At 41.7% G+C, this 26,814-nt stretch overlaps 2 protein-coding genes across 8 annotated transcripts; both read right to left on the bottom strand.

Moving 5' to 3' along the window:
* Positions 1-555: 555 nt before the first annotated feature.
* On the bottom strand, positions 556-14,027 carry LOC148901501 (E3 ubiquitin-protein ligase RNF38-like). Of its 6 annotated transcripts, none has more exons than XM_088988278.1 (13): positions 13,122-14,027; positions 12,896-13,048; positions 8,365-8,414; positions 7,134-7,315; positions 4,983-5,409; positions 4,646-4,786; positions 4,353-4,544; positions 3,931-4,092; positions 3,756-3,859; positions 3,492-3,573; positions 3,292-3,413; positions 3,033-3,132; positions 556-1,417 (listed from the first exon to the last, which is right to left on the bottom strand). In XM_088988278.1, the coding sequence occupies exons 2-13, from the start codon at positions 13,038-13,040 to the stop codon at positions 1,355-1,357; spliced, it is 1,770 nt and encodes a 589-aa protein (XP_088844404.1). In that variant the 5' UTR covers positions 13,041-13,048; positions 13,122-14,027; the 3' UTR covers positions 556-1,354. The 6 variants fall into 6 exon arrangements, with proteins under 6 accessions (XP_088844404.1, XP_088844384.1, XP_088844391.1 ...); XM_088988258.1 differs by having other exon boundaries at positions 12,896-13,373; positions 13,709-14,027; XM_088988265.1 differs by having other exon boundaries at positions 12,896-13,313; positions 13,709-14,027.
* Positions 14,028-14,944: 917 nt separating this feature from the next.
* On the bottom strand, positions 14,945-26,723 carry ankrd13d (ankyrin repeat domain 13D). 2 transcript variants are annotated; one of them, XM_088988226.1, is made up of 16 exons: positions 25,907-26,723; positions 25,690-25,825; positions 25,487-25,611; positions 25,121-25,166; positions 23,800-23,943; positions 23,529-23,718; positions 21,665-21,731; positions 21,390-21,471; positions 21,215-21,276; positions 20,729-20,859; positions 20,221-20,378; positions 19,709-19,822; positions 17,311-17,483; positions 16,587-16,666; positions 16,114-16,221; positions 14,945-15,360 (listed from the first exon to the last, which is right to left on the bottom strand). In XM_088988226.1, exons 1-16 carry the CDS (start codon positions 25,988-25,990, stop codon positions 15,297-15,299), a joined length of 1,764 nt encoding a protein of 587 aa, XP_088844352.1. In that variant the 5' UTR covers positions 25,991-26,723; the 3' UTR covers positions 14,945-15,296. The 2 variants fall into 2 exon arrangements, with proteins under 2 accessions (XP_088844352.1, XP_088844343.1); XM_088988217.1 differs by having other exon boundaries at positions 16,114-16,350; positions 25,907-26,719.
* Between the last annotated feature and the right edge of the window lie 91 nt (positions 26,724-26,814).

Genomic DNA, 26,814 nt, shown 5'->3' with positions numbered 1-26,814 from the left:
CAAAACACACTACGTGCGAGCATATTTGTTGCAGTGTTTATTTGTATTTTTCCTTTCCAATCTAAATTATGAAAGATGGAATGTTTTATTTTTCATTTAAAACCTTATTTACTAGTCTAGTGCCAAACCTGCACCCCGTTAAGTTATAAAACAATTATATGAAGCCAAGAAGGTTCCATGTTTGTGTGCCTAATACGTAGTTCCTTTTTGGCGCATTTGGATTTGTACAAAAAACGTCAGCACCATCTTGAGGTAGCTTCAATGAAGCGCACTACAAAGAAAATAAAACATGCAAAAACACGACTCAAGTTATGGAGGACAAAAAAATCAATTGGAACAATAGCAACGTAAACAAACGAAACACAGGATGAAAATGTATACGCCTAAAATGCTTACAGCAAGTAACGTGTCAGGTTGCTTTTTGTTTTTTTTATGGCACAGGCAACACCAAACACTATATCACCGTAATAAAGGTGTCACCTCTTTAAATCATGCCTGAGCCAACATTCCTAAAATGAAAGAAGACAGGGATGGGGGCTGATAAAAATGTCCAACTTTTAAAAGTTTATATCGATCCTTTTATTTGGTATACAGATATTCATACAGTGTACATATTGATATAGTGCACTATCTATATAACATGTGCCACGACAGTCACAAACATTCAAACTAAAAAAAAAAAACAATGTGCTTGCTTTAGTGCTGTGAAGCGCTTGTAATGAGTGGAGACAGGAATAAGGTCAATGCCAGGCAGGACAGTAACTCATGGTTAAAAGAATGACTAATTTATGATTAAGTGTGAACTTAACACAAAGTAAAACAATGAAAGAGTGGCACTATGGACCCTTGCAGTCAAACAAGAGAAAAAGGAATCTCATAATACACATTGTTATACTGTCCATGAAGATGCAGTGCAAATACATACAAACGGAGTGGTGCCAATCACTCATGAGAAGTTGCCTTGTCTTCACTCTGAGACAGACACTCAAATGTCAAGTAAAAAATCACACATGTTCATGCCTGCACACGCACCCACACACAAAACCCTTTCTTTTCAAGGCTGGCACAGTAAAGCTCACCAAAATTCATCTTACCTTTTATGCTGGGCAGATCAACACACACAATAATTAAGTATGGAAAGTAAGAAGGTTGAACACTTAAAAAAAAAAAAAAAAAAAGAGGGACAAAAAGACGGCTGGGACGCACACAATTAAATAGAAATAAAAAGGGAAACGGTGTGCCCGTTTTACTGTGCGTGTGTATACAATCATGTACATGTATGTAAAATATGAGGGGCAGATCAGGCAGTGCTGATAATGTCTAATAGACATCTATATTGAAGCGGATCATGTGATCACTCGGAGTCTCTCTGGACCTCAGAGGCGTCGGCCCTGCAAATGGGACATGTCCGATTGGCCTATGGAAAGAAAGGATTATTTTAATTCATGACTAAAATGCAAAATTAAAACGATTTAGAAAATGTTACGCATTCCTTTTATGTCAGATTTTCACCGACTGCACTTGGGTCGGGAATACTGTATGCTCCGAAATAAACTGCAGTTCACTTACTGTAAATGAAAATTAACAATTTATTGTTTGTAAAGAAACAGCAGAGTCTACGGAACATTTGTCCCCCAAATTCTGAACATATGTCTGAGAATAAGTTGCTTTGAATTACAGTGATACCTGAGTTTACGAACGCTTTTAGCTCACGAACTTTTTGCTTTACGAACATTAAATTCGCGAGAATATAATCTTGGCATACAAACCAGTATTCGGCGGATGAACACCAAACCACATGGTCGAACAGCGCCATGGTGGCTGGCGGACTAGTTTTCCAAACCCCCTTTGAGTGCAGACTTGGTTTGTGATCGAGTGGAGTACTTTTGCTATTATGGGACCGAAAAAGACCCCACCACAGGTAAGTGTTAAACCGAAGAGGACACAAAAGAAAATTACGGTCGAGCACAAGAAGATCATTGAAAAACACAAACGTGGTGTTCGTTTGTGTGACTTAACATCCATGTACCAGTATGCTTAGTAATACATTGCTACGTGTGGCTAAGGGTGTTTCTGTGTTGTCTAAGCAACGGTCTCAGGCAATAGAAGAGGTTCAAAAACGTCTGTTGATTCGGATTAATGAAAAGCAGCTAGCAGGGGACCGGGCGTGTGAGGGTATTATCGCCGAGAAAGCACGGCAAATTCACTCGGATATCATCAAGAGGCAACTACATCAACGACCATCACAAGGGTAAATAAAACGACTTTATTATACAGTAGTTTATTTAATTACAATACAATAGCACACTTATTATACATAAAATAAGGTATATTTTGTGTAGTTTTAAGGCTTATTTAGTAGAAAATTATGTTTTATGGGGATCTGGGAACGGATTATTCTCATTTTTAATGGTTTCTTATGGGAAATAAATGTTTGGCAGACGAACTTTTCGCCTTACACACACTTTCTGGGACCAATTAAGTTCGTAAGCTGAGGTATCACTATACTACAAAACCTTTTAAATAGCCAGTTGTTTTTGTACCAGCGCCATTCATTTGCAGTCTGGACAAGTCGTGTGAACAGCTTCTCTAAAAGGGACATCAGAATCTCAAGTCTTTCATATAAAAAAGACAGGTTGTTGTTTAGTATTTTTCCCACCTTTCTAATAGTCGAAAGACCGGTCAAAAAGTCACTCAGTGGGCAAGAGTGGGAAGCCACTTGCTTTGCTGGTTGCCACTTTCCCAGTTAAGTATGAGTATAGACCGTGTTGTAAATGTTTCTTAATCATTTGTGTATTTTAACTGAAGAATGTCATGGCAGACACTTAGACCCGTTTGAAATTATGGGGGGAAAAGCATGAGGATAAGTTTCGATTCAGGTACAATCAGGCTGTGTACATTTTTTTTCCTTTAAAAAATCACCAGGATTGGCAATAAAAATAAATCATGCATTGTTTCAGGTACAACGCAATGTAATCCACAGATGGGTGGGAAAGATGTTGTTTGTGTGTTGAGTTCCAAAGAGTACCTACCTTCAGCCACTTGTCGACACATTTGCCGTGGAATTCGTGGCTGCAGGGCAAAACTCGGAGCAGTTGTCGAGACTCAAAATCACTCATACACACCACACACCTGCAAAATGACAACAAAAGCACCATTAGTTAGTTTGGAAATGTGAGTTTGGAAAGGACTTCTATGGGAGATGTCTGCTTATGGAAATACTTGAAATGAGTGGTCAGTGAAAGAATGTGCTTTCATTGATTCCTTTTTAAAAAAAACGACTGCACTTACAGCGTTTGTTCAGACTGGTGGTTATTTGGATTGAAGCGATAGGAAGGAAGCTGCTCAATGTCTCCCTTGGTAAGTCCTCTGAGTTTGGCCTCCCCGAGACGTTCAGCAAGATTGAGGAGGGCCTGACACAGAAAATAATGATGATCTGGGCGCAATTCAACAAATGGGGTCCATTTTTTAAAACTGTCAAATCAATAAACCTCATAATTTTCCACTTCTCCATCATCAACATCCAGCTCAAGACTGATTGCTGGGCCAGTTGGCTGGACTGGCAGCATCGACCTGTAAAGAGAACATTTTGAATTGTTCACGTCATGAATTTGTTTCAATTGAAAAATAGTTCTTGGGGTAGATTTCATATCAATTTCGGGACAGGATTAGAGGGGGCACCAAGTGGGAAAATTGGTGTATTTTCTCAAAACAAGGTGATGTTTTTCCAACCTGGAAAAAGTAGTTCAACTTACAGGAAGTAAGGCAGGAGGCTGGGGTGATAAGGCGAAGGCGGTAGAGGCTGTTGTGAGCGGTACCTTCGGCCCGCAAGGCGACGGGGGATGAAATTGGGGTACGACTGAGACAATCGACATGCGTGTGAGCTTGGCGGCATTTCAACAACAAAGTAGGACTGGTCTCGGCACTCACCACTCCAAAGAACTCCTGGGGTAGGGGCTCGTGGGAGAGGAAGTGGAGCTGTGTGGAGTGTGGGGTGAGGGCTGGGTGGGTGGCAGGGGTGTAATGGAGACCCGCACCCAAAGATAGATGATCTCCCAACAGCTCTACGTCATTCTCTATCCTTTGTAAAGGCTGCAGGTAGAGGTAAAAAGAAAAATTAAAATTGCATGTTACTAAATTTACATTTTTTTTAAACCAACTTTTTACTTTTCAGTAAAAACGCATGGTCACAGACTGCGGCCAGAGGTAGATTGTTTCATGCATTCGATTTTGCAGGTGCAGGTAAGCACCAAAGTTAAGTGAACCAACCAACATTTCCTGATTTTCTTCACGTTTAAACAGGGGGCGACTATCGAAATATTACGTCTGAATGACTTTTCCTTTCTACTTACTGAACGGGCCTGTTGTGTGGTGTAGGGTCCAAACTGCCCAGGCTGTGGCAGCTGAGCTGGATGGTGGGAAAGGTGTGTGGGGGGATGTGGGAGGTGAGGAGGTGGGGGGAGGAGAAAGGCTGGGTCACTGGACAGCAGAGACGGGAACGGGTAGGGCATGGGGAGGTGCTGCACTGAACAAGTCTGCAAGACCTGAAGAGAATTGAGATTTCAAAATGGAAATGTCATGTCAGAAATATCCAAACAAAGCGTGAACATTCCCTAGATGGAGACTGCAAAATAACAAAACTTACGGGAGGGGCAACGCTGCAGACGGGATAGTGCTGTCCGCTGAAGACTACCGAGCATGCTGGGATTTGCTGCGGGCCTGAACGAGGCGGCAGACCAGGTGGAGCCCCCGGCGGGGATACCGTATAGGATACTGGCGCTGAACCCTAAACACGAACAACAAGGATAGTGAGCAATGTTCACTCAGACAGCCATTTTAAAATGGAAAGAATAACAGATCTACAGTATTTATACTTTCACAAAATGTGTTCTGGATCACACCTGAGTTCCACTTAAAACACGCCAATCACTCGGAAACGAACCAATCAACGGACAGAAATGCCAGCAATCACTGCAACTCACTTGTTCCTGGAGGTCCAACATCCCACTGCTCTGTTGCTGCGAAGGGTGAGCGTGCTGTGGATGTGCCGCAGGGTGCAGCAGTCGTGGAGACAGGTTTGACGACAGATGAAGGGGCCTCGGGGAGGGATTTGCGGGATGGTAAACTTGGCGCTCTTCCAACCCGGTTCCCCGAGGGGGGTGCTGGCCATAGGGAAGGTAGCCCTGAGATGGGACTGAGTGACGGTAGTTCTCGTTTTGTTGGCCCGCCAAAGGCCCGTGGTGGGAGTGCAGGTGCTGAGGGTGGTGGTGATGGTGTTGAAGGTGAGTGTTGGGGTGGTGATGGTTGTTGTTGTTGTTGCTGTTGCCGTTGTAATGGTGGTGGTGACTGTGGGTGTGATGATGACGCGTAAGGCGGTCTCTGCGGCCACGCGGGCGTCGCATTGGAGGGCTGAGAAGGAAGAAGAGGTTGCAGTATAAACTATTGTACTTCAGAAATATGGAGCACCAAAATTACCGTATTTTCCGGTGTGTAAGGCACACTGGAGTAAAAGGCGCACCCCCAATGAATGGTGTATTTTCAAACATTTTCCATATATAAGGAACACCAGACTATAAGGTGCACCTTCACTGAATGAAACAACTTTTCCAAATATCATATATAAATATCTAAGTTTTCCAAATATAAGGTACACCACATTATAAGGCGCTACAGTAGAGGCTGGGGTTACGCACTACGTCTTATACAGGGGGAAATAGAGTTGGTGGCTGTTGACAGTAGTTGCAAGGCCTGTTGTCGCTCAATATTACTTCATATATAAGGTGCACCTGCGTATAAGGCGCAGGGTCATCTTTTAAAGACAATGAAGACTTTTGGGTGCGCCTTATCCACCGGAAAATGTGGCAACCAACAAATGTTTCCTGAACTAACTTTATATCAGAGCTTCGCAATGGTAATTAAGTTGAGTAATGCAAGAATGGGTACATTTTGACTTTATTTTCTTAAATGTCATGTCAATGCAAAAAAAAAAAAAAAAAAAAAAAAAAAATCACCCCCACCATCTCGCATATGGGATCTTACGATTTGCACCTGCCGTGGTGACAGGTGCACAGTGCAGCACAGTGTCAAGCCATTGTGACATGGCAGTGCATGTGAATGAGCTGAAACTGAGCTGATAAACACACTTCATTGTACTGTACTAAGTGCAATGTAAAAGGTCCTTGAAAGGACAACCGACGTCTCCGGACAAGTTGTGTCCATAATTTGTAAAATGGCTTCAAATGACTTCTACTGAGCGTATTTCACAAAGATTCCACCGCCTATAGCTATATTTTACGTTTTAAGGACTCGCGCTGAATATTCCGGAAGTCTTGTTTTTGAGTTGGTGACGAGTACTCACCCTACGTCACTGAAGGAACGCACCTCAGCGGGAAAGGATATACCTTGCATCACCTCAATGCATTTTGCAATACTTTGTTTGGTCTGAAAACTTCGTGTTGATGGCGAAATTAGAAGGAAAACACATGAATAACGCGATGGTGATTCTTGTGTGTGGCACCGAGCATCTATTTGATATTCACTGACAAAAATTGTAAGGAATTAATCAGCCTGTTTCCACTGAGCTTTCCACGGAGCTTTGTCGCCCTCTTTTGCCTCTTTTCGGTGCTACATCCCCCCCCCCCAGATGACACACATTCGGTGCTACATTTCCCCCTTGAAAATTACACGGAATAAATTCTTTAATCGATTGCAAACATGTATGCTTTCCTCTTCAGAACTATTTGAATCATATTCATAACTGGATGAGTAACAAGAAAGCATATTCTCCGAAATCTGAAGCCATTGTTTTGATTCTAGAGCAAGGCAAGACGTCTTGCCGTGACGCCACAAACATGAGGGCGGGACCTTCTGAAACTGGCCACTTCCGGTTTCAAATTGAAGTACTTTTTACACACTTTAAGTCATTTTTATTAGTGTTTTGCATTTGACTAAAAATATCATACTCCGTGTTTTGGGTATTTTAGATGCTATAAAACGTTTTCCTGATGTCAGTTAGGAAACAAAAAAGTGACGTCGGTTGTCCTTTAAATTGTTACAATTCAATCCTAAGTAGATTTATTGTATGGGATGAATTGCAACTGTAAAAAAATGCATGTGAGTGTGCCTGTGCTTACCTTCTTCTATTTCGTACAGGTGTGTGACATCTCTCAGGTGCGTAGTGGCCGTGTGGCCTGCGACCCGGGGTAAGCTCCCAGGGGCGAATGGGAGAGGAAGGGGTTGGAGGGGTGGCGGAGCTTAGATCTAAAATGGACTGCTGGGAAAGACGTTGCCTTTTTGGACTTGGGCTGTCTTCTATCTGTAAACCGTGGACAAAGGAGGAGGAGTGATTGGTTAGTTTTTCAAACGTTCACACACAAAAAAAGTCAGCTGGGTTAGGCTCTACCCCCCGCTACCCCCACACACACATGCAACTTTGTACAGCAGAGGTGTCCAATCTTTATTGATCGACTTTTCAAGCAAGGAACCTGCCGCGATATAGCCGTTAATGCACATGCATAAACACACGCCTGTGCATGCAGCCACGCACAAGCTCGCACGCATGGCGAACAATAGCCATAACAGCCCCTAATATGAACGAAACAGAAAAATCAAGTAGATACAATAGTTTGCAAAAAAGAATTCAGCGTATATCAGTAGAGACCTGACATGGAGGTGCGGGGTGCACTTTTGAAACAAGTGCAGAAACTAGAATCATATGTTCAGTATGCGTACCAATTTAAAATGCTTCATCTGGTACTCCAGGTTCCCATTAATTGCCGGTGAATTGAACATAAAACCAACTTTGAATGAGAATAATAATTAAAAAAAATATGGATGTCGCAATTGCTGACTGCTAACAACTTGCAGTAATGCAGTTCATGCACCACTGTAGGTAAAAGGTGACCATCTTCTTAATTTTTTTCAACTATTCTTTTGGGGTGAAAGTGAAACTGATCGGATACTGACAGAGGAGTATGCACTAACACAAAAAATCTATTAATCACATGCTGAAAAAACATACAATAAAGTCTCGTTATATCGATATTCAAGGGAGTCCGAAAAAATATCGATATAACCGGGACTATCGATATATCCGACCCTGTTTGCATGTAATTTTCTCCGTGCGTGCGTAGAAATAGTATCGATATAACCGGGACTATCGATATATCCGATATCGATATAACGAGACTTTACTGTATTTTTTTCCCAACTACATCCCCCTGCAATCGAATTGGAATCAGTTCTCAGGGCACCGGTCAATCGCGATGGATATATTGGGCACCTCTGCTGTACAGGATAAGAAGTCTCCAAAATGGTATTCGTAAAAACTGAGGCCAAATACAGAGATCATGTCCCATGGCTTACTTTGTCTCGATCCTCACTGAACACATCTGGATGAAAATGTAGCACTCCTCCTGCAGGCGAAATGAAAGGGGTCGGGGGTTGGTGGGCAAAATTAGATAAGACAGTGCGGAGAAAAAAATGATCACAAGACACCGGCATACACGCCTGTGAAGTCATCACGACAAACCGGTCGCTCTCAATCTGATTTTCCTTTGGAGGATCACAAAGGATATCAAACAGTGATCCGTCTGTTATCCTTAATAAAAATGGACGTCAGACATAGACCGAATCGATTAGAGTTGCACTTCTTTGGTCTGACAGGCTTTTCAAAAAGTTGCTCAAAACAAAGCAGAAGATGCATTCTGTGGAAAAAGTCACACTGGATCTTTGCCTCATTTGTACCCCCGCAAAAAAAACATTGGGACCGCATGCATTGCTTTGTTCAAGGCACTCAACTCATCACTGGGCAGTAACACGCTATCAATTTGACTTAGGTGTCTGTATAAATTAACAAACCAATGAACAAGGTGTCAACAAACTGACATGCACATGCAAGCTTAGCATCAACCGTATTCTCAAAAAGCTAGATATCATATGTTTACATAATACGAATGCTGCTTAATTGCAGAAGAACAGAAATGACGTAAAGTGCAGACAAATCAATCTTGGATGGAAACCAAACTGCAAAGGTTCACGACCAAATTACAAATTACTCATCAAGATCAAAAACTATATCTCCTGACCTTGGTTTCTTAGGAGAACCACACGCCCAGGGAAGGGGAAACCACAGTATCCTTGCAATTCTGAAAACATTAAACCTCAACAGGACTCCACTCGACAAAGGAGCGGTGCAGTCAATGCTGGAAAAGCGACACGGCCCAAAAAAAACACACCAACGTTTCTTTCTCGATCAAGGTTTGATTGCCATTTCCACACTAACCATGCATGCAAGGAAATGTTCCATTTCCATTCATATTTTTCAGTCATAGTGAAGTCATTTAAAAATATTTATGCCTATTTTTTTGCACTCCAAAAGCATGTTTATTTCTATTTCGAACTTTAAATTTGTCCATGTCCCATCTCCCTCCCCCAAAAAAACCTTTCCAAAATCAAACACTGTATACATTTTGCAGAATCCTGTTAATGAGGTAAACAGCAGGGCACGTGTCAAATCTGGATGCAGAATATGCACAAATTTTTATTTTTAAAAAACCTTCAGTGATAACAGTTTTGCTTGTTGCAGGGCACAAAAACCCTTCATCGTGAAAAAGAAACTGGATATTTTCCAGCCCTATACGCCCCCCATTTCACATCCTCATCCAGTGAGTCGCCTCAAAAACAACAGATCTGAGAGCAAATCCCACCCGTTTGTTGTCTTTTGCAGAGCCACTCTGAGGCCATGTGAAGTCTGCGATAGTGACGGCTGAAAGACACCCTGCTAGCAACTGTGAAGAACCGACGGCAAGACGGCTGACTGACCAGCTGACAATGGAGGCAAAACACTGCCTTATATCTTTCTCCATCAACACTCCTCACTAGGCCTTTTCCCTCATGTGTTTTGTTGAAAACTAGATCTTATCAACATGGAGGGTCAAAAGAGGACACACTGAGGCAGACTGATGGTGCTCTGTTGCAGAGAAAACAATCTTATTTTCCCCAAATACTGGTGCAGTTGTAGCACACCATTGATTCCATTGATTAGTATTAGGATTATTAAACTTTGCCTTAAAGGACAACCGACGTCTCCGGACAAGTTGCGTCCATAATTTGTAAAATCACTTCAAATGACTTCTATTGAGCACATTTTACAAGGATTCCACCGTATATAGCTATATTTTATGAGACTCGCGCTGAATATTCATGAAGTCTTGATTTCGAGTTGATGATGATGCCCAAAGCGACATCACATTCGGAACGCCGCTGACCGAGAAAGCGACACACAATGCATTTTGGGTACTTTTTTCGTCTGAAAACACCGCGTTGATCGCAAAATTAGAAGGAAAACTACAAAAATAACGCAATGGTGAATCGTCGTGTGTCGCAGCCAATTGCGGTTACACGCATAAAGAAGGTATAAGTTTACACAAATTCCCAGCGGACAAATCAGTCCATTTCCAACGGAGCTTGCGCGCCATCTTGTGCATTTTCTGGGCGCGACATTGGAGTCCAGATCTTCACCGGTTTCATCGCATGCAGACGGCTCGAATTGATACGGAAGGACTTCTTCAATCGATTGCAAACATTTATGCTTTCCTCTTTAGAACTACTATTTGAATCATATTCATAACTGGATGAGTAACAAGAGAGCATCTTCTCCGAATCTAAACCCTCTGCAGCCATTGTTTTGATTCTGGAGTGAGGCAGTTAAGGAGTATCCTGGCGTGAAGTCACGAATAAGGGGGCGGGAGTTTCTGAATCTCCGCAGTTTCAAGCTCATTTTGTGGCAGTTTTGGGACACTTTAAGTCATTTTTATTGGTGTTTTGCATTTGCACTAAAAATAGCCTATGTGTTTTGGGTATTTTAGATGCTATAAAACGTTTTTCTGATGTCAGTTAGGAAACAAAACAATTGTGTTGGTTGTCCTTTAACCAGTGCACAGTTTTGACCAGCTGCTAAAACAAAAACTAATGTGTTTGACATGCAAGAACAATGATGTATGAATCAAATGTACCCATTTGCCGCATTGTAATTATTACAGCAAACCACACTGAATGAGATCGCCAATAGATTCTCCATATTCTCAAAAAGTGACAGTATTGTGCAACTTAATAATCAGGGAGAATGCCATCTCTATAATAGTGGTTCTTAACCAGGGTTAGATCGAATCCTAGGGTCTTGTTGATTCGTTCTCAGTGGTTCAATGGAGACTCTGCCATGGAGGGTAAGACACAAGCGACTCAACATGTTAAATATTCATAACATGCCTGCATGGTCATCACTGGCGGCGGATGATCACATTACATTGTTGCCCAATCAGTGCTGTGCTAAATGTAGTTTGCTTAGGCGACGTGTGACTGTCGTAATCGTACGTGGTACAATTAAAACAAACATATAAATAAGCAAATAAATACAGTAAATACGCATTCCTATCTCTTACAAGTTTTGCTTTTTTCTGTGATATGAAGGATGAGAGTGTGACTGGACCCTCCGCAACCTGGCCGCCACCTTTTTCCGACTGGACCCTCCACACCCTGCCCACTACCTTTTCCAGCTACTCCCCTCAGGTAGGCGCTACCGATCCATGCGCACCAAATCCAGCAGACATTTAAACTTCTTCCCCCTCGCCATTAACTCTCTTAACAGTAACATAAATATAACTGTATAGTGCCTCTTTGCAATTTTGCACAACCCTGTTGAACAGCATCCAGTTATAATCATTCTACTTTGGCTCTGTACTCATTTGAACCACTGTCTGCTTGATACTTTGCACATTGTATCACAGTTGTTCCTGAGAGGTAACAAGGAATTACATTAGATTAGCCTTTATTCATGTCCTCCATCCTTATTTGTCATGTCTTGTTTATGATGATACTATTACAGCATTTCTACCGGAGACAAATTCTTCGAGTTTTCTACATACTTGGCCAATAAAGATGATTCTGACGTTTTGTTTGGGTCTGTGTACAGTAGCTGCAAAACAGTATAATGCGGCTGCTTATTTTTAAAGTGTAAACGAGTTCCACGGGATGACAGATTATTGGATTGGATTTGCCTTTACTAGTCTTGCAGTGGAGAAATTTACATTTCACAGCAGCAAATTATTATGGATGAGAATCACAAATGAACCCCTTAGACCACACACTCAAGAGCAATTCTTTGATGACAAAAGTCCAGTAGAATGATTACCCTATCAATATTGCAATAAGTGACACATATTCAAATCGCAGAAAACTAAAAGCTTGAATGTAATCAAGGAAAAGGCAAAAAGCAAGCTGGGCTATCACATATTTTGAATTATATTTTTCCCACCATTATTCCTTTAATCAATTGTATTTTTACTTTGTTTATTTACATATTTTAAATAGGTATACACGACACCCTTTTCAAACATATTGACCAACTCGAGCACAAATGGTATCATCCCCATTGTTACTGTCGCTCATTCCAAATGCAATTTGATTTGACGATGACTTTTTTACAGAGCTCTTTAAATAGTTGACTTGACCTGGTTTGATTGACAACAAACAAGATGAGATGTTTCTAATGTTCAGCTAATCAGGTAAGAGGAGCGAGTACCTTATGTTTGATGTAGTGCAACAAACATCTATTATACAAACCGCTTATTCTGTCAAATTAAGACCCCAACAAATTAATACACTTATATATTCTTTTTGAAAGAACAGACTTTGTCACATAGACCTACCGCCCTGGATCTTATTGGGCTGTGGAGGTGATTCAAACATTGGACAAACGTTATCTTCCATTATAACACAAAGGGTTTTGTTCGAAGCACGTTTGTTTGATGAAGTCCAGGGGCTGCCTGACAGTTGTCTTCCCGTGAGCTATCATATATTCATGTAAAGGAGCATCTGGCAAGTTCACGCCACTTACCGTTTCCGGGGTGGCGGTGAGCTCCGTGGCGCTGCGTCCCCGCGGCCAGGTATGTACCGGGTTGTTGCGACTGGGTCTCTGCGTAGCCACCGCGGCCGCCGTGGTGCGTCGCCCAGCCTGCGTTGCTCTGTTGCGGGAAGCTCATCCCTCCTCCTACACCAGCGCTCATCAGGCTTCCGTTACCGACCACATTACCGCCGCTATTACCTCCCGCGGGGTTGCTCACGGGGAAATGATAGAAGCCGGACCGGGACCGTGAGCGTGTCCTCGGGGGGTCCATGGTTGGCTGGAGCGGACGCGGATAGCGGTGGCGGTAGTGGTAGTGGTAGAAAAGTAGCCTCGAGACCCAAAAGTGAGGAACCTCCTTCGTCGGACAGAGGCTTCCAGTCTTCCTTCAAGCGAGTAGTCGGGGATGTTTCTCAATCGATAAGATCTTCTGATGCATTTGAAATGCGTGTTTTTGTTCTAACAGTTGCTACTTTTAGTACCAAAAAGTGATAATTACACCGGACCCCAAAAAAGAAAAACAGAAAAGTTTTTTTTCAGAATGTGGACACTGAAGTCGACTCTTGCCACTGAAATGGTCACACTAAAGTCAACACATTCGGTTGAATACGAATTGATTATGTCCGATACAAGTTGCGTTGTTGATGCACGTACCATCGACATTTACTGGACGAGTTAAAGCCCTCACGGTCGCAACATGGCTAAGCTACCGGGCGTTATCGACAAACGAGAACCAACGAGTGCGGTCTGTGGCAGGATTATCGCAGTCACTTTTCGATTTTAAATTAAACCAACCAAGAAACCTACCCGCATGTGGTGCAGTTCCACTCGCGGGGATGGCAGGTTAAAATGGAACATTCATTGGCATAATGTCGGAGGTAGCACAGGCTAACAGGAAGCTTGCTCCTGCAGGAAAAACAAGACAAACCGTGGCGACATTAGGCGGGGACAAAACGTCGTATTATGGCGACGTAAGACCGGCAAACGGTATTTCACAGGCGTGCCGCGTGTTCCCCGGATATCATATGTGGAAAATATGACCGTTTTCCGCGTCAATTAAATCCCCTTCTTGGGCTCGATTTCAAATGTTTTCTCCGGTCTGCAGGGAGTGTAGTGGAGATCAATCAATTGGGAGTTTCTACTATGTCCAGTCACTCTCAACAGATCACAGAACGGCACATCTATGCCTTGTTCTGGGAGTAAACCCCCCACATATAATTTCTACGTAGAATTAAGATATTTTAAGTCTGTACGAAAATATAACACGTGCGACAAAATAATACAATGATTTATTGTAACCGTAATGTTGTTGGTGGATTCGATTAGTAAGGCCTAGCAGTACTCTTGCAGGCTGCTTGAATCTTGAACAGCTTCAAACCTGAAATACTACAGTACTAACCAGACAAGTAAGCGATGCGGACGCGTTGGGCTTCGCGTTGACATGTCGAGTAGCAAGAAAAATTAACCTTAGATTTAATTCTGGCACCTAAGAGCCACCCAACTGCTTACAATTCCAAATAGACGCATCAATTTAGTAGGCTTTTTATACAATAAGCAATATACGTATAACTATTTTCACTGATTTGGTGGTAACATTGTTTCAGTTAGAATGATTAGTCGGCCCGGTAATCATTCTAACTAACTACTTGTCGAGTGATTCGCACGCCGGCTCCACAGTGCATAGGTCCTGAGTTGAAGACGGGGTTGGACCCTCCTTGTGTGGGGTTTACATGGTGTCGTCCGGAGAAATTAAAAACCACGCCATCGATATATGATTTTTGTGGGCTTTTAAATACAATAGTTTACTACTAAATTAACAAAAATATTTTGATACTTTGTCACTTCATGAAGATGAAATAAGATAAAGTTAACTCGTAACGTTACAGTAGTTACATAGTTTATTAGCATTGGGTGTTTACCAGAATAAATTAATGGTAATTCTTAGAACTAGAGAAAAAGAAAAAAGATTCAAAGGATGATACTTTTAAAAATTCTTATTTAATTATGTATTGAATTTTCACACAAACACAAGCAAGTCAAATGTTCAAATAGTTGTATATGTTTTATTTTAGGTCTCTTCGTCAGTAACAGAGAGCATGTCCGAGGTTGAAAGAATGTCGACCAACCATCACTCTGTAAAGACGACAAGACTCTGCAAAATATAATTTTAAAAATCCCTTTGATCTCTGTCTTCATTGTCATGTGAATCAGAGTTCTAGTTTGCACATTTTGTCATTCTTTTTCAACACACGTTTTAGGGATGCTCATCAGATAAAGAAATAAATAAAATGTCTTAAATAACTTAACATCTTGGGGTTCAAAAATACAAATAAAACCAGAATAAATTAGGAGTTTGTGTCCTTCAATGAAAATCCGCTTCTCCATTCATGTCACATTACTTCTCGGTGAGTGATAGCTGCAGGATCCTCTCCATTTCCTCCTCTTCCTCTTTCCACTTCCTGCAAAATGTTAGCCAATCATTAGATTCAATAAAATGTCAACTCAATATTGATCTACAGAGATGCCTAGAAGGCGACAGTCTAGTGTTTATCAGAATTCTAGAACCAGATTACAGTGAACCCCAGTTGTGTGCAGGGACCCTGCACTGCAGGGTATCCGCTGCAAAGTAATGAGGAGCTGTGACCGTCTCCATGTTCATCTGTTCTATAAAGCTCCAAGATGGCCCCCCAAAAAATACTGCCTCTTTATATTTTATTAAATACTTTACCCTGTATGTCATCACTGTATGGTAGTCGAATATTAGGTGCATTTTTTAAATTAAGTTATTTAGCTGTCTTTAGCGGAATGGATGGTTGACATTGCTACTACATTTCAAGAGGAAAATATTATTTGACAGAAGTGTTTTGAGCTCTGAGTATAGTGAAGGAACAAGTTAAAAACTCAAGACCAATGTAGTTGCAAATTTCCCCATTGTGGCACTATTCAAGGCTTTCTCATTCTGATCGCAATCTGATTTAATCATTCCGATTAGGTACCAACTTCCTGCATTTTAGAGCATGATAGAAAGAGCACAAAAAAGTGTGAGGCTCTTTCAACAGAGAGTTGAAAATTTCACAGAAGAAAAAAATGTGTTCTCTGTAATTATGTTTACTGTGTGGGTAAAGGGAAAGTAAGTAAAATGGCGGCACTGATAACTGTCAAAAAAGCAAGTAAAAACTAAATGTCTATAAAGTCTTTGAGGACAACCTCACCTGTCTATCTCTTCCTGCTCACGGCATGACAGCTCCATGGCCATGCGCAGCTGCTCATCGAAGTTGCTCGCCCCACCAAAGTGTCCTGATAACGGCGGCTCGGTCGCTCTGTTGTAAGAGAGAGGAAAATTGGTGGTGTGGTTCAATGGGGAGTCTGGTGGGGGCCGGCTGTGGTCCTGTGCTGCAACACTCTCTCCTCTGCTAGCTAACGAGATGCACAAAGACTCCTGAATGGCCCTGTTGAAAAAAAAGGCACAAATACAGAAGAGAGGGAGAAAGACATCATTGCTGAGCTTCAGTAAAAGGGGATTGGGAATAGAAAGTGCTTCCCAGGTGGGCCAGAAGGAAGCGGTGATGACAGAGTTCTATTCATGGATGCTTAATTACTTTCTCTCACCAAATTAGGCACGGACCATCATGATATCAGAGAACTGACTTGCACGTTGACAAAGTTGGGGGAGAAAAAAGTTCACCTCTCAAGTTGAGGATCTTCCTCATAGAGAGGCGACTGATGTCCCGGACGACTGTTGGTCAGGGCCTCCCAGATGGTCACCTAAAAAAATTAAGACGATTAAAAAGTAAGAATGTCATTTATATGTGACAAAAAAGAGCCAGCCATTGTGGTGCTCCCAAAAACAAGTTTGTATGCAAAGATTATATTCTCCCAAATTTCTTGTTCGTGAGGTGAAAGGTTCGTTAGCTAAAGCGTTCGTAAGCCGAGGTATCACTGTACAAGTAATCATGACATAATTAGGCTGTTTAAGTGATCTTTTTTTTAATAGTTATAAGTCTACTTTATCGTGGAAGAAAAGCTCAAGGGCTCCAAGGTTTCATTCTTCTTATGATCTAGTCCCTTGAATAACTGATCATGTCCATGTGTACAGGGACCCTGCACTGCAGGGTATCTGCTGCAAAGTAATGAGATTTTAATCAGATCAAAGCTATGTTAAAATATATTATTCTGAAAGTGTGCAGCTGCAATTCCAATGCTGCAATTAGATCCAACCACTGAAAGTCAATGCATTGGTCAGACAAACACAAACGAGTCCTCTGTAACACCAATGCGCTACAATGAATGTTCATGGTCTTCAACTTTTCTAATTCATTTTTCATTTCATTTTTTACTTGAGTAGAATAAGTAGTGAGAATGAAAGTGCTGATAAATTAAATAAGCGGTGTCTGAGGTTACGTATTAACCTGGTCACTCTCCGTGCCAGCGTCCAAAAGGCTCTGCTGGATGGCAAACTGCAGCAGGTTGTCATCCTCATCCCTCATTGGCTCATTGCGGCCCGGCCCAAGTGTGGTGTAGTCTGCTGGGGGCTCGAACACCAAAGGGTCCACCTCGCAGTGGAAGGCAGCGGCCGACTGCCCTGTGAAGACAGTTCACAACAAAATGGAAATGGAGATCACTAAATCCATGTGTGTTTTGTTGCTCAGGGTTTCGTAAATATCTGTGATTTTGTCAACAAGACACACGACTTAAAAATTTGAACAATGCCACAGTATGTGACTTTGAAAGATTCCTTTCTGACCACCTGAAGCATCATCACTTGTAACTACGGTATATTGTCGGTCACTTCTTCACTTGCCACGCTTGAGATGTGTGTATTTTTCTGTGATGTTTTAAGTTTTGTAAAATTTCACGGAAAAGCATGTTTGTTTTTTTTCCCAGCCTTATTGCAATCTTTTTGGAACAGTCCAGTATAAGTGATTGATTTTTATGTCACAGTCCTCGTTCTAGGGTGAAGTGTTAAAATTCAAGTAAAGCTGATATACTGCAGGGGTCCCCAACCTTTTTTTGCGCCACGGACCGGTTTAATGTCAGACAATATTTTCACGGACCGGCGAATAATTACAACAAAATAAAATGATACGACAGGCATGGAAACTGTTTTTTTCTTTCTTTTAAATATAATAATAAACGTGAATCAATTGTGTATTTTTATATAACTATTAGCAGAGTCCTGGTAACATCGCGGCAACATAGTCTCTGCCCCTTAGCGGACTGTGGTGACCATGGTAATGTTTAAACGTGCCTTCAAAATAAGATACACCACAAAAACAAGTACAAAGCGCATGAAAAATACAACTCACTACAACTGAATTAGTGGGACCCCTGAGCTTGTTTCTCTGCAATGAGACGGTCCCATCTAGGGATAATGGGAGACAATGACACCTGAAGTGTCTTGCTTATTTCCAGTCTACTGCGTAGTTTTGTTTTGGTTGCTGTCACTGCAGAAAACCCCGCTTCACACAAATAAGATGTCAGAAACTGCAACAGGGTTTTCAGTGCTGTTGTGGCGATCTCGGGGTATTCTGCCATCACTTTAATCCAAAACACCGGCAGAGTTGTTGTCTCAAACATACTTTTAAGTCCACCATCATTTGTTAACTCCAGCAGTTGTTCTTCCTCTTGCACAGGCATGCTGGATTCACCTGGTTTGTTGACAAATGGGTTGCGGATCCAATCCCTGGCAGTTCGTCAATGAAGGATCGGGCTCAGTCTTTTCCAAAAACACCGCCAATGTTTGAAACATGTCAAATAAAATGCTATTCACGCGCCGTCCCCACAAATCCAGTTTGGCTTTAAATGGAGCTACTTTATCAGCCAACTTGAAGACAGTTGTCATTTTCCAGTGAAGTGACAGATTGAGTTCATTAAGCAGGTTGAATATGTCACACAAGTATGTGAGTTTTGCGACCCATTCCTCGTCACGGAAATGCGCTGCAAGCGGTGACTTTTCATTTTTCAAAATAAAACATAGTTTGGACTCAGATAATAAATAAATCGGAAATTATATAAATTATTTATTCTTTCTGCGCGGCCCGGTCCCAAATGACCCACGGACCGGTACCGGTCCGCGACCCAGGGGTTGGGGACCCTTGATTTTTTTTTTACATTCTGTATTTTTAATCATCGGACTTGGAGGGGGGGAAAAAGTGGGTTATATGTATGAGTTTGTTAATTGTTGTGAGAAATAATGAACACACAAATGAATCGGATTATAACAGAACATGATTAACAGAAATTTGAGCATGTTTGTTTTTTCAGATGTGTTTATATCAAAGGGGTAGCCCATTCATCAGTGCCAAAGAAGTTGCTGTGAGTGTCAAAAAGCTTGGTGGTCTCCGATATGGATTAAATTAATGGATCTCACTCGGTCCGTGGAAATACAAGTGTGGCTCTGAAGATCATGTGATAGAATAGAACATCACATTTTGGAAAACCTGTTACATCTGCAACCATGCTTTTCCTTTTAAAATTCTGGCCACAATACTAGTTGTCAACTGTCGATTCCTCATGAAAAAGCGAGCTGCTAAACCCTGTTCACTGCGCGAGTGGCATATGTTTTCGTCACTCGGTGTGCAGCATGATGGACTACTTTGTACTCCTCGTGAGGTGGTATTTCAGAAGTATATTTCTTTGAATAACTCCCTCCATCTTCAATGAACCTCAAGTTTGAAATAAGGAATAGACCTTTCTAGGATGTTTGTCAACAATCTACATTGATATACAGTGATTGACCACTGTTGCAGATGAAGTGGAAACAGTGAGTTATGCAGACCGATTTTGGGAGTGTGCATTAACAGTTACCTGCTTCTTCCGAGCTCTCTGGTTTGTGGACTGTCACTGAGCTCACTGGCTCGTCACAGCCACACAAGTTACTGAAGGTCACTCTGGCATTCAGCACGTGAAACAACGGAATCTCTGAAGGACAGAGGCAATTCAATCAGAAAAACAAATGAGTTCAATATTGATCACCCCCCAACCCCCCCAATTCTCAATAATCACATATGAAAAAACAAAACAACAAAAAAACTGGACACTTGTACTGTAAATATGGGTTGATGCAGTACAGCTACATGGATCAATATACCTTTCTTGATACTTGCACTATGTACAGTTTTTTTATGAAACGGTTTTGCACATTTACACTATACATTTCAGTCTGCTGACATTTTTATTTTACTATGCTTAGAATATCTTGTTTTTCTATCCTTTCACCCCCACCCCATCCCCTTTCAAATTGCTGCTGTAGACTGCAAATTTCCCCATTGTGGGACGAATAAAGGTTTTCTGATTCTGAAAAAGGACTTTGTTCTCACCTATTTTGACTGGAAAACCTGGAGGCAAGTGTAAGGTGATGAAGTCGCGTAACTTAGCAAAGTGAGCGTTGGAGATGGCCATGAGGTCGATGATGGGAGTCACTTGTTCGGCCAGCGACAGAGGATGAGTCTCACTCAACCACAGATTTGCCTTGAACCTGACACAGACAGAATAAATCTTAAATTCACTATTATGTATGTGTGAGTATAGCTGTGCCGATGACCATTTTATTTTGGGAGCCTTTTACTGAGCATCGTCATCTTTATTAAGTTCATAGAGTTGCTTGTTCTGTAGCCACAAGGGGACACAAGCCAGAGTCTTATTGTGCCGGCCCCAAGTGTAAATACAGAGGGCATCCGACGTAAAAGCTTGGCCAAAACAAACATGCGAATTAAACCTCTGAAGATGAAGGACACTGATTCGCTTTGGCGACCCCTCGAAAGGAAAAGCCGAAAGGAAAAGAAGACTCATACGTGGTCATGTCTCATTGTCACAACTCAGTCATACCTCTGTACTTTGCTGGTGAGCTCAATGGGGCGTCCAATGTCCCGGCCGTTGAGGTTGAACTCTGGATTGAAGTATTCTTCAGCTGTGATGGCAGTGGGGTTATGTGGACTGGCGCACTGGGACACGTTGCTCTACAAGAGCGAGAGAATCAATTGTCAATTAATGCAACAGTAAAAAAAAAAAAAAAAAAAAACGAACACAGCAGATAGCAATGTCTCCTCATAACAAGGTGCCATGTTGTCTGTGTGCGAGTGTTTATTTTATGCTACAGTCAAAAACAGGTTTGATCTCAATCCAAGACTAATTGTATCCACCGGTGTAAATCCAAGGCTGACATTGGATCGTGTAGACATTTAACATGTTCAATAAAATGTAGGATAAACACATTTTTTCAGTCCCTCTCAGGGACAAATACGTGTTATTCTTTTCAATGAGGTACCTTTAGCATGTGCTAAAGGTGGGATTATTTCATTCGGTGGTCCTTACCCCATTGGAAGCTGTGTGCTGTTCAGCTATTCCCAGGAAGGACTGCAGAGGAGTTTTGGACCCTGAATGCAACATTTCGTATAAAGTGAAATTGACATTGTGTGCTTGATAGTTTAAGGGTTAAAATTTTTACATTTAGGGTTTGGTTTGACACAAAATGGCGTTGTGGCCTCACCTTTGCTGCGGGATTTATCCTGGTCTGATAGATGTTCCGTTCTTGACCGAGTTACAAGCTCCACATTGGTTGCACTGTAAACCTTAAACACCAGCACAAAGTGTTTTCTCTAAATATATTACATTCACGGTAGATACTAGATAGTCCAACTTGACATGGCACACTTATTGTGTACAGTTGGGCACCAACATGACAAAATTGTTTCAATGGGTCATATTTTGGATTTTTAGTTACTTCTCTGAATTACCGATTAAAAATGAAGTCATAAGTCTCACCTTGGCTTCATATCCACTGACCATTTCACTCTTCTCAGAACGCCAGCCCCAAATTCCAGACTTGTTGCTAAAAACAGAAGTACATCGTGGAACCTCAACCTATGAACATCCAATTCGAGCTATGCACACAAGCACATATTTTCAATATACAAACTGTCTTTTCACCGACTTGTGAATGGATCTAGTTTGCGCTTCTTCTCAGGTTAGATAATATTTTTGACAATGTGCATCATGCATTGCTATAAAGTACTGAAAAACACTTGTATCCCTCTGTAAATGGGGAAGTCCACTGTGGGCAGAAGTTCTCCATCTGCCTATTTAATATTGCAGTCAGAGATGATTAGCCAAATGGTACCCACAGGGAAGTCCCCAAGCCATTTTCTAGTAATCTCTTTAATTGAGCAATGAATGTCAATGCCATCATGTCAAAATATCTATCCATGCACGTCGCAAAGCAGAAGTTGTACCCCAATTTGAGACATTCACATAATTAAGGATGCAAGAAGCAGCAGTGTCCATTCCAAAGAAGCACTGCCTTCTGTAAATAAACTCCCTGGTGATAGTGTGAGCAAGACAATTTGAAATTATAAACACATATTACAAATATACAAATAAATAAATATATATATATATATATATATATATATATATATATATATATATATATATATATATATATATATATATATATATAATATACAAATAAACAAAGCAGCACTGTAGTTGGCTTTTTAGCACGTCCGCCTCACACTGCAGACGTGCAGTGGTTCCTGACCCCAGTTTGTGTGGAGTTTACATGTTTTTCCCGCGCTTGCTTGGGTTTGGTCCAGGTACTCCGATTTCCTCCCACATTCCAAAAACATGCATGGCAAGGGATGCCACGATGGTAATGGAATATTCGAAATTGTCATTCGTTGTGATTGAGACCGTGAATAGTTGTTTGTTTTAGGGTATGTGGATTAGCGGATAAGAAAATCAATGGATGGATTTTAAAAACAACCAAATACAACGCAACATCCGATTTGGTTTTTGGGGTGCAAAGAAAAAGACATGTTTACCTGGTTAGGCGTGACAAAGGCAAACAATGAATTAGAAATGAAACAGATTGAAAGGAAAAAAACGTGAATTACAATTTCCCCAGGTTATTAGGGAAGAAGATGGAGCTGTCGTCCCTTTTCCCCCTACTTTGGTCAAAAGCTAATGAACAATAGTTGTTTCTTGTCTTCATAATAATGTGTTCTCACTTATTTCTATATATCTATGCATTAAATCGGTAAATTACATTTGCATTCATTTCAATGAGAAACATTACCTCGATTTATGACGGCTCCAGGTAAACAGGCTCACAGAACAAATTAATTTCGAGTCACCCACTCTCGACTTGCACACTGCAAGGGCGCCGAAAATCCTACTGGACCATCCGCACCTTTTCCGGCTACTCCCCTCAGGCAGGCGCTACCGATCCATGTGCACCAAATCCAGCAGACATTTAAACAGCTTCTTCCCCCAAGCCATTAACTCTTTAAACCGTAACCCAAATAGAACTGTATAGTGCCTCCATTTTTCTTATGATGATACTAGTGCAGCGTGTTCGACCGGAGACAAATTCCTTGTGTGTTCTACATATTTGGCTATAAAGATGATTCTGATGCTGATTTATCCATTGAATTTTCACTGTATTTTGGTGCCACTTTGACGCACCCTTTAAGCTTGCAACTTTTCATTATTTCATTTGGGATATAGACCACAGGATCACTGGTCTAATATTAAAAAAAAGCCAAAAGTATTTCCTCACTAACAGAAAATCATCTGGTGTCTCTCACAGCATTAAAGAAGGATTTATTCAAGACAGTAGACGTCTTACCGCTCAAAGGCAATGTTGCGTGTGTTGAGGTGTGTGGATACGATCGGCGACGTGAGTCTTTGCGCAGTGTTCTCTTGCGAAGGCTGCATGGCGGCGAGCAGGGATGGCGCATCACGTGGAGACAAGACAAGCGGCTCCGTGTACACCACCTGTTTCTCATGGTCCACCTCCATGACCATGGCTCCATTGTCTACAGAAAATAGTGAGGGATGACATTGGAGAACAACAAGCTTGGCAGTGAAAGATAAGAGTTAGACTTTTGCACACAAACCTCCACCCTTAAAGATGTAGCTCCGCCTCCCTTTTAGCCAGGTCATGTGTTCAAAACCCAGGAGGGTCGTGTCCACGCGGAGACACGAGCCACTCTTCCACACCCGGTACACGTCACTTGGGCACACCTTAGACACCAAAGGCACTGAAGGAGAATTGATAGACGTGTTTTGAACCAAAAAGACAAGAGATTTGATGTTAAAATCATTACCATAGGATTCAGAACATTTAGATGGTCTAGCGAGGTAAAACACAGAAAGCACACATGGAGAAAAGTCATGTTTTAAATGTAGAATGCAGATATGGGCAATCCGTCCCTGGGAGTTGCATTTTAAGTTAGAAGTTATTTTATTTAATAAAAGTAATTTGTTAACGTTTAAAAAAAGTTATAGCAATGATGCTATGCCGGCACCACACCGGACACTTTGTAACCAACCAATGTCCGCTCATGCCATAGATTTGACACCATTTTTAAAAGGGCACCTAAAAACTTTCTTTCCAGTGATATGTTATATGCGCTCCACATTGCTGAAGCCTCAACTCATGACCAATTACGGCTCACCTGTTTTCTGCAGCTGAGCCACGATTGGTCGTTACCTAAGCTCCGAGCGTCTGTGATGTCATTTTCTGTTGACAGTAACAGGTAAAATCACCTGAGATAGCCATAAACAGGTGGGTTTTACTGCTTAGCTCAAAATCAACATAAGCAAACTTAATCAGAATGGTGTGGTGAGACTCGTGGGGTGGTGTGGAATCTGTTAACTTTTAAACCAGTCAAAAGGACAAGTCTTTACTTAAAGCGTCAACAACAATTTCATAAAAGTGTCTGGAGATAAAGACCCAAATTAACCATCAAAACATTTGAAATGAATAACTATTCCAATCTGAGTTGCACATTTTTTTCATCATCTGCTGGCCTGCTGATGGCTCAGGAACAGGATTGGAAGTGGGATAGGATGTCTTGGCTAATTTGGAGGGTACAATGGTACAATATCTATCCGGCAATATCGTTTGTACTGTGCAAAATCTGACAGCACATCGCAAATTTTTGACAAGTGTCTGGTGAATATTGTCTGTGCCCTGAAGCAGAAGATACATATTTGTATGAGACAATTGGAGCTAAAGGTTTCAGTTGAACGTAATTGGTCAAGTGCCTAATAGTTATCATACTCATCATTTCTACTTCCATAATGGCCTGTGGTTAATTTTTTGCAATCCAACTGAATCACAAAGGTATTTTGTTCAAACATTGAGGTTCCAGTGATACTGTTGCTTCATAGAATCCTTGGTGCTGAATAAAAATGATTAATAAAAGCAGTCACCCCAACTGGTAAACTCCCACTTCATCTCCACATAGAAATCTCGTGCCTGGAACACACAAAGATGAAAACAAAGATGACAACTTAGTGTTTCATCACATTTAATTTACCATCCTGCACAAAAGCATGCAAAAATGTTACTAAAAGATGACAATTGTGAATTAACATTTAGAAGAGCAAAGATGTGTCCTGGCTGTCTATACCCGTACAGTACTTTACCAGCATAGATAGATGAACGAAGATACATTTGAAGTCAATAAAATAGATGTGTGGTGTTAAACAAAATGCTTGAATCAATTGTGGAAAACGTGTGAAAATGCATCTTGAGAGAAATAAACCATTTAGAGTTTTTTGTAGTTTTCTTTGTACCTGTCTTAGTTTGCTCAGGAGCTCTGGGATGCCTGCCAGCCGCTCAGTTGCCCGTTTAAAGTCTCTGTACTGGAGTACCAGTTGAACCAGCTCAGGATCCCCAGTGCTCACTGCCTCTTGCAAGACTGAAACCCAAACACACATCAGTGATTCTTTGTCTACCCTGGCAAAGAAAAAACAGAAGGCCACAACGGAGAACCAACTTGTCCAGCCTTGTGCGTTGCAGTGTGTTGGGTCTGCCGTGTATCTGAGCAGCACTCTGGTGGACTCTAGGTGGCCCAGGGACACTGCGAGCTCCAAAGGGGTGCGCCCTCTTGGATCCGCTCGCTGCAGGTCCTGCTGTGGTGGCAAACGTGCAACAAGCATCTTCAGCGCAATGCAGTACGACACTTTACACAGTAAGATGTCAAACAAACATACCTCTGCCTTTTGCATCTCCTGGTCGAGCTGCTGATATTGATTGTTCCACACCAGGAAATGCAAAGGAAACTCTTCTTGGGCCATATTTGTCGCTCGCTTGACAGTCTAATTTCCTTTTTCTTCCCTCAGCTCTTTTCGATGGGGTTTATCGACTTCTTGTATCTAGCTAGTTGGTTAGCTAACAGGCTAGGTCTGACAAAGCAACAGCAAAATGCATAATCCAATGACGAAAGGGAAGTAAAAGGGGTTGCTATGCTAGTAACAACCTGTCACGGGGGGAAAAATATATCCGCGTTGCTAACGCGAAAAAGTCAACGAACCTGATTGGCGTGTGTACCTTTTTAAATTAGTGGGCTGAGTTGCCTGGTGAACTCAGCCCACTAATTTGATGTAACGGTTTAGAACTAAGGGCTAGTGAGCTAGGCTAACGTGTATAACTGGACATACATACAGTATAACAACTGTTTCTTGCTCCACCCTTCCATTATGAAGGAAACACGCCCATGGTGAACACCATACATCCACGTCCGTTCATTATCATCCCTTAAGTGAGTGGAATCCGACCGACATCCCGGGTGGATTCGCAGGACTTTGTTGACGGCCTTTCCTCGAATTGGACATCCACGAGTCTTCCGGCGTCCAGTGTTGGTGACAGTTGATACCGCCCACGCTCAACTCTAAGCGCCGTCACTTGTTAAAAGTCTGCGGAATTTGTGTGATGACATCTACGGCTGGCACGCGATAGGATGGCAGATGCTAGTTTATTTATTGGGAGAGGCGGATGTCGCCTCTTTCCGGCTGTGTAGGGTGGAGCCGCTCACGAGCTGACTGGCGACAGGTCTCGATTTTTCATGAAGATCGTGTGTTGATTTCATTAGAAATTCAGCTAATGACGTTATTTTGACATA

This window comes from Hippocampus bargibanti, linkage group LG02, assembly GCF_051943395.1.
Source record: "Hippocampus bargibanti isolate YZ-2025 linkage group LG02, ASM5194339v1, whole genome shotgun sequence".
In the NCBI taxonomy this organism is placed as follows: Eukaryota; Metazoa; Chordata; class Actinopteri; order Syngnathiformes; family Syngnathidae; genus Hippocampus; species Hippocampus bargibanti.
Note: the sequence above shows the minus strand (reverse complement) of the source record. Positions and strands in the feature narration are given on the sequence as shown.

Coding starts and splice junctions, on each gene's coding strand:
- LOC148901501 (XM_088988239.1), bottom strand. CDS start 13,759: ATGTTCCATTTTAACCTGCCATCCCCGCGAGTGGAACTGCACCACATG. Junction 4,787..4,982: donor TGTTGGACCTCCAGGAACAA/GTGAGTTGCAGT, acceptor GTTCGTGTTTAG/GGTTCAGCGCCAGTATCCTA. Junction 3,860..3,930: donor CCCAGGAGTTCTTTGGAGTG/GTGAGTGCCGAG, acceptor CGATTGTCTCAG/TCGTACCCCAATTTCATCCC.
- ankrd13d (XM_088988217.1), bottom strand. CDS start 25,990: ATGGCCCAAGAAGAGTTTCCTTTGCATTTCCTGGTGTGGAACAATCAA. Junction 25,612..25,689: donor CAACGCACAAGGCTGGACAA/GTTGGTTCTCCG, acceptor TTTGGGTTTCAG/TCTTGCAAGAGGCAGTGAGC. Junction 21,277..21,389: donor GGATAAATCCCGCAGCAAAG/GTGAGGCCACAA, acceptor TGTTGCATTCAG/GGTCCAAAACTCCTCTGCAG.